At 37.4% G+C, this 7,299-nt stretch overlaps 2 protein-coding genes across 2 annotated transcripts in view; both read left to right on the top strand.

Annotated features, from left to right (window-relative positions):
- The first annotated feature begins 4,934 nt into the window (after nt 1-4,934).
- The window catches only part of LOC106941460 (ladderlectin-like), a 13,063-nt gene continuing 10,698 nt past the window's right edge, over nt 4,935-7,299 (top strand). Inside the window, exon 1 of the mRNA XM_015024499.1 lies at nt 4,935-4,974. The gene's annotated coding sequence lies outside the window, so the exon portion shown is untranslated. The remainder of the gene's footprint in view (nt 4,975-7,299) is intronic.
- Nucleotides 5,072-6,622, top strand: LOC106941455 (ladderlectin-like). Its single transcript, XM_015024493.1, is given in 5 exon segments — nt 5,072-5,134; nt 5,665-5,774; nt 6,093-6,167; nt 6,169-6,202; nt 6,618-6,622. Coding segments are annotated over 5 exon segments (285 nt in total). The 5' UTR covers nt 5,072-5,073.

Below are 7,299 nucleotides of genomic sequence, written 5' to 3'. Positions count from 1 at the left end.
AGCATCGGTGTTAAGTGCTTGGTCATCATAAACATCGGTTTTGTTTTTTATCTTAGTGTTTCACACGTTAGTGGGGAAAAAATAGGAAGTACAACAAATGCTGTATCACATTCAATTTAGATGAAAGTTGGTGATTTGCCATAATTTGGTTCATCTGAAACTGCAACTGATTTAACTTAAAATTATCCAGAAAACATGAAAACCACATGGTTGACAATAAAGACATCACCTGGGATACTGACTGCTTCATTTTGCATGTCGGTTTTCAAAATAAAAGCGCTGTGCTGCTTCATGACTTGTTGTAGGTCATTTGGTGGCATCAGAGGAGAATGTTTGTCTTCAATGGCCAAAATAAAATGAACATTGACCAACATATTTGATGTATATTGATGATCACATTCATCAAAATATAATGTTTGTTACCATTTTCACAATTGTTCGTAATGATGGTTTTTATGACTTTATATTTTTGTGATTTTATGATGTAAATCTCTTTGAACTGCATTGTTGATTAAATACATTTTATTGATTGTCTGCAATGGAGCCAGCAAGAGGAAAATATCTGACATCTGGGAATACTTTGACATGATCGCTCACAATCAAATTCTTCTTTAAAAAAATGATTAATAAGAATCTTGTGAGCGATCAAGTCTTCCCAGATTTCAGATTTTTTTTCTTCTTGCTGGCTCCATTTCAATCAAGTTTATTTGTGCAGCACATTTCAGCAACAATGCAGTTTCAAAGTGCTTTACATAATAAAAACACAAATATAAAGCCATAAAATATACCATAATCAACAACCGGTAACAAACATTACATTTTGATGAATGTGATCATTAAAATCATTAATAGACATGAACTATGTTGTTCCTTTTATTTCGGCCACTGCTGAAGACAAATACTCCTCTGATGCGCAATCAAATACAATAATCCATAAAGGTCATGATGCTTTTATTTTGAAAACCGACACGCAAAATGAAGGAGTTACGTGACCCAGGCAATGCAGGGATCGTTTGTTGTCAGTCACGTGGTTTTGGCAAGACAACACAAGCATCAAAGCGGGGCTTCATCTGACACGCCCCCTTTTTACCCGGTACGCCTCAACCTGGATTCAGAGCCCATCGCTACCTGGAGATCAGGTGATGATGATCAGGTGTGAGGCGTCGCAGCTCAGCAGCAGCTGTGACGCCTCACCTGCAAACTAGATGTCTTAATTAACACAGTCATATGTCTGAGGGGAAAGAGAAACAACTAACAAGGAAGCTTGATTTGTGTACAGGCAAACTGTGACCTAAGCCTTCTGAGATGTCATTTGCAGGTAAGATTGTAATTTTGGTTGTTCAAAGGTAAGAAACATTAATTTATACAACTTTGAATAATCTAGAAAAAATGTTTATTTGCTCTAGTTTAACACAACAAATTCTTCTTTACACAGGTCAAATAAGAATAACTAATATCAGTGCTAATTTAGAGAGTAATCAAAGTCTTATGGCAATAAATAATCTACTTCAATAAAGAAGAAAGCAAATATTTAACACATGATTCTCAGCAACAATAGCCTTGTATAAAAAACATGAAACAGCATTGTGTAACAAGGTTTAAAGTTATTTCAAAACATTTTAAGGCCAATTGATTCGGGAGACATTTTGTTGCAAAATATAAGTTGTACAAATTGTTGTCAGAGACGACAGATGTGGAATTATATTTACCTCTGTGATATTAGGCAAAAATATGCTTAAAACGGCATTAACAAAGTAAATGTCTGTTTGGTGGAGCGACATAAATTCCACATAGCAAACTGCTGAAACCAACACATCTGCTGATTTAGTCAGATGATCGTCTGCATTACTGGAGCAGACTTGATGTCAGTGGAAGAGCCGTGTTGTGGTGGGAATGTTCTTCATCGCTGTTAGGAAGAGAAAACACTAATAAAAGGGATTTAAATGCTGGGTTCATTTTTCCTCAGACATATTTTGACTGGATATTGTTCATCATAATTTATTTGCTGGTTGTTGACCGTTCTGACAGCAGCTGTGTAAATTTCTTTAGTTTTGTGAAGACAAACTTTCACAGGCTATTTTAGGATCAGTATCGGGCAACACCCTCTGTCTCCTGAAAGATTAGTGTCCTTTTGTTTACAGTCCTTTTGTCTGGCTTTAACGGCGTTCACTAAGCTGCTGATATTTTTAGATGTCCAACATCTGACAATGGTGCACATAACTGACCACAATAACACAACTACATGACTGTTGGACTTGGAGAAAGAGGAACATGTTCCACCAACTGCTGCCTGCTTCATGCTCTTTGCTGGTGGCCTTTCATTGAGCATGTTGGCTTTGAGCAGTACCTTGTCTATTGTCTGTGGCCGTCCAAAGCCACGTCCGCATGTCCTTTGTTGCTCTTGGTTACGGTGGTTTCAAGCCGTTCATCTTTCTCTGCACACGCACAGCTGTGCACGTCCAGGTGTTGGCATGTATGCCTGAAAAGCAAGACGGACACTTAAAGTAAAACCAAATTTTTGACTTCATCATAATTAAAAATACCAGAGAATGCAAACAAAAGATGCAGAAGAGTGATCATGTTTGTAATGTTCTGATATTGAAGCAAAAGATGCAATGGATAGTTGACAAATTGCCCTGGTAAGAGTTCTCCTCGTTAACCTTTCTTACAGTTTAAATGTGATCCTGTCGACTACTGAGGCAAAAGTTTGGGATAAAAACTCATCATTCTGGAACTTTATTGATATTGTGAAAAAGGGGTATACATGTTTTTGGTATACACAAATATTTAGTTTTAAATGTTTCTTTGGATTCATTTTCTGGCTTTACATTATAAAATGCAGACATCAGAATATTTTTTTCTTGCATGACCAATTCTAAATGATTGTCTTGAGGGCTTTGTATATAAAATAATCTTCTGGTTTTGTTTAATTTTCTTTGCAGTTTCTACTGTGGTCTTTTGCCTTCACATCATCTTCCTTGCGCTGCTTATGGTTGTGTCGATGACGGCCATGTTGCTCCTTGTGCGGATGCTAGTTTATGAAATCGGTAGATTTGGAAGACGTGAAAGCACCCTTGGTACGTTTCAATGTTCCTCTTTCAACCCAATAATGACACTGAAAACAATACTTCCTGTTTCACTGGATTTAATAAAGTTGAATTAAAAGTAAAATTTAATTGTGCACCCTGAAGGTCTCGGAGCATTTAAGCAAAAAGTGACTGAGTATTGGACCTGGATATCAATATTTAACTTTAACTGAATAACTTTTCAGCTTAATCCCATAATTTTGATAAGTGCAAGTTGCACTAGAAGTTTGTTTTGTTCTTTCACTTATAGCAACACACTTTTCCCATGTCATAAGTGAAACCTATAACTTGTTTTCTTCTTTGACAGCCTCCCTTTGCTGGCACTCAGTATTTTTTGTTCCGCCTGTGCTTGGTTTCATGCTGTTCCTGGGCAGCATTTTCCAGACCATGGTTGATACATTTGATCAGTAAGTCACAAAAACACCACATCATCATCCGTCACGTTAAGTAAGGTGATTTTAAACTCCATCTCTCTCAGCTATTTGTTGGCACATGGATGAACCAACATGGCCTCAGAGGAGGAGGAAAGAGCCTCACGACTCGACTTTCTGAAGCTGCTGCCTGCAACTTCAATTCATCTACGCATGAAAAAAACTTAAGTAGGATATGATGGATATATTGTAACTTTTAAGGTTTACTTTTCTCTGGAAATCGGTGATGGGAGGGGTTGATTTTCATTGTGAGTATACATTTATGAATTAAGGAGGGGAAACGATGCTGAACTAGTTCCTCAGCTAACTTGTAATCAAAATGTATTTCTTAAATCATCTGTGCCAAATAAATTGTTCATACAAAGTAATTTATGTTCTTAAACCTCTGAGGCAAAAGAAAAAACAACTCCTGTGGATTTCTTTTGCATCACATTCCCACTACGTTGTTTTGCTTAAGATGGCTGCACTTCTAGATTTAAATCTGAACCTGTGAAGTGTGCGCAGGTTTCTTAGAGAAATGGAGCTAAGGTGCGACTTGCACATTGAAATATGTTCTCCAGTCACCAGTTTGAATAAATGATCTCAGAAAACTGCAGAATCATGTCAACGCAGAGCATAAATGACGAAAAAGCTTTGTGGATGTACCTAGTATGGTCTGACTGGACAGGGCTGTAAGCAGAATAAGAGGAACAACTCGGAGGAGTCGGGTCAGAATCGATAGTAGAATCCAGCCGAGTGATGAGCTTCCTGTCTAGTAGCAAGAAGCGCCATTTTCATCTCATCAGACCAAAGAATTTTCTTCCACCTGGCAAACTCTAGTCGAGCCTTGGTGTGTTTTCTTCAACAGTGACTTCCTCACTGCTGCTTTACCATGACACTTTGTGAAAAACCCAGGCAACTGTTGTATGCAGAGTCTCTCCAATGCCAGCTGCTGAAACTTGGAGCTCATGGTTACGAGTCCCGTTTCCTCTCTAGTCTTGCTCTCTCACGGGTCACTCAGATCGAGGAATAAGTGACTGCTGTGCTTGGTCTGAACAGTATATCTGCTTTTTGTGTTTTAAATGTAAATTGAAAGATTAAGAAAAATCACTTTTATGAATATTGGTGGAAGCAAAGTTCTGCACTGTGAAGTGCATGGAGGGGAAAAACCCAACCAACTAGCAGCATTAAAGTACAAGCCTTAGTCGCTACACCATCAGTCATTTTTCATGTAACATAATTGCCAAAACCCTTCTTGCTGCAACCGTCACTGCCATGATGAGCACAAAGATGAGGTTTGATTTTGGTTGATGGTGAATGATGAGGCAAGGTATAAACTGCATGTTTATGCAGGGCAGTTCTGTGGAATTTCTGCAGAATTGCCCCATGTTGGGGCAAGATTAGAAGCTCTTCAAGTATCCAGTGATTCTGCAGTGAAGACTAAAGGCTGTCTAAGAAGATGGATAATTCTGCATCAGGTTTGCTGATCAAATTTCTCCTCATCTTTTTCAACGTTGTTTGAATTTCTTTAACCTGTATGATTCATTTTGACTCGTCTTCAGCTTGTAAATCTCATCATGAAGTCGTCAGCTGTGTTCCTCCTGGTCTTTTCCATGATGGCTCTGACCATTGCTGATCGTGAGTATGCATCAAATATAGAGTGACAAACACAAACGCACTAATTCCTGTTTTAAATATCCACAGCTGTCCCTGATGATGGTCAGTGGGTGTTTATGTCGGTTTATTATTTCCTGAGTGCTCAGTCAGAACCCCAACCATAAAATGACTAAAATGCAAACACACCAACTCCAGTTTAAAATATCCACAGTTGGCCCAGATTTCTCTGTCATGTTTTATTTCCTGAGTGCGACGCTGAATCTAATCCATAGCATATGATGCTTACATCTGCTTGTAATATACTTTATTAAAGCATATCACATACTTTATCCTCAGATTATTTAATAGATTTGTCTTAATGTCTCCACTGCTCATTGCAAAGCACACATGGCTTTGGTTTGCATGTCACTGTTATGTCGTCCTTGAAGGATTTATCTTTTGTAATAAATTTAATGACATCATTTTAATTTTATAGCCTGTCTTAAAATAAGATCTTTATAAAACTAATGCCACATGCACCACTTGATCTGAACTCTGCATTTGTTTATCAGACCAAGTTGACTTGCACCAGAGATCTATTTATTGTCCTTCTGGCTGGACTCGGATCAAGAGTCGCTGCTTCCGCTACGTTTCCAGACGCAGGAGTTGGGCTACAGCCGAGGTGATTTCAAACACATTGTGCTCTTCTTTTTCTTTTGGTCTCTTTTATTTCACAGTTATGCAACAAAGTCCAACTACTTCTTAAGCTAATTGTTACGCGTTTATCTGTAGAAAAACTGTTTGAAGATGGGGGGCAAACCTTGCATCAGTTCATAATAAGAACAAGTACCATCGAATTCAGGCTCTGATATCTAAAGCAAGTCGTCAGACTAAATCAACGTGGATTGGAGGCTCTGATGCACAGCAGGTATTTTTGCCAGTACACTTTATTTTTTAAGTATTTTATGAAATGAGTCATCTGCTGAACTTTGTCTTGCAGGAGAAGACTTGGTTTTGGAGCGATGGAAGACCGATGAGCTACACAAACTGGTGTCCGAAAGAACCTAATGATTAGAGGAAACCAGCACTGTTTGCAGATGAACTGGACGGGTAAAGCAAAATACCACAGAGGTCTGATTATTTTATTTTTTTCAGGTTCTATCAGGACTCGGTTGTTTGTCTAAACATCTTAGTTTAACTGTAAACTCAGCTAATGAATTAACAGCACAAGCTTAACTAAAAAGGCAAAAAGTTTTAGTTGATCAACCTTTCCAATCATTTTTATCATATAGTGTTAGATGGTTTTTATTATGTGATTAATTTATTTTCTTGCTACTAGATAAAAAGTGCTGGGATGACTTGAACTGTGCTGATCCTCTGCCTTCTGTCTGCAGCAAGACGATCAGAAAATGTTGAGGTTCCCAAAGAGGCCTGGTGTTTAAAACAACCAGTGGAGGATGAATGCAAGTTTCTGTTTACCTGGTTTTTTTTTTATGCATATACTTATAATTTCTTTTTAACACAGCCTAAGAAATGAAGCGACAAACATCTGGATTGTCTCTGTAATAAGATCAGACGAAATGCATTATAATAAAGGATCATCTAAGCAAAACTTTGTTCTGTTCTGTGGCTTACCAGAAATTAAAACAAGATGGTGTGGTTTATTTTCTGTTTTCTGAAGCTTTTGTTTTCAAAAATATAATATACTAGTTCTTAAAATAAAGAACTTGTTCTTAATATATAATATTTCTGTATAAATTGGATGATTTTACCCTCAAAAGGATACTATTAGATCAATATCATGTTCAGATATGATCCAACCCTGAGAAATGTTGAAAATCTTTAAACATGAATTCTGTGGAACTTCTTTATCTTAATGCAAAGTTTGTTAGACATGGATGGAAGTTCAGCTATAATTCTGTAACTAGTTTGGCTTTCTTGATTAAGAGCTGATTTTTAAGTAAATGACACTAAAATCTGTTGGACGTTAGTCAAGTTCATCAATGCAGTTGGCTGTTTCATTTTACAAGTTTTTGAAAACATGACAGAATATCTTACTGAGATCTAAAGGGTGCAATTCTTGCCAAGACTCAAACTTTTTGAATATGCATATTTAGATACCACATAGTGTAGACCTTGGTAAGGATGACTTGGCAATTTGGAAAAACCTTCAGAAGGGGAAGAAACACCAGGTCTGAATTCATTTT

The sequence above is a fragment of the Poecilia latipinna genome, unplaced genomic scaffold, assembly GCF_001443285.1.
Source record: "Poecilia latipinna isolate Pla-1442-1.1 unplaced genomic scaffold, P_latipinna-1.0 Scaffold3684, whole genome shotgun sequence".
NCBI classification, from domain to species: domain Eukaryota; kingdom Metazoa; phylum Chordata; class Actinopteri; order Cyprinodontiformes; family Poeciliidae; genus Poecilia; species Poecilia latipinna.
The sequence above is the reverse complement of the archived record's forward strand: the minus strand, read 5'-3'. Positions and strand labels throughout refer to the sequence as shown.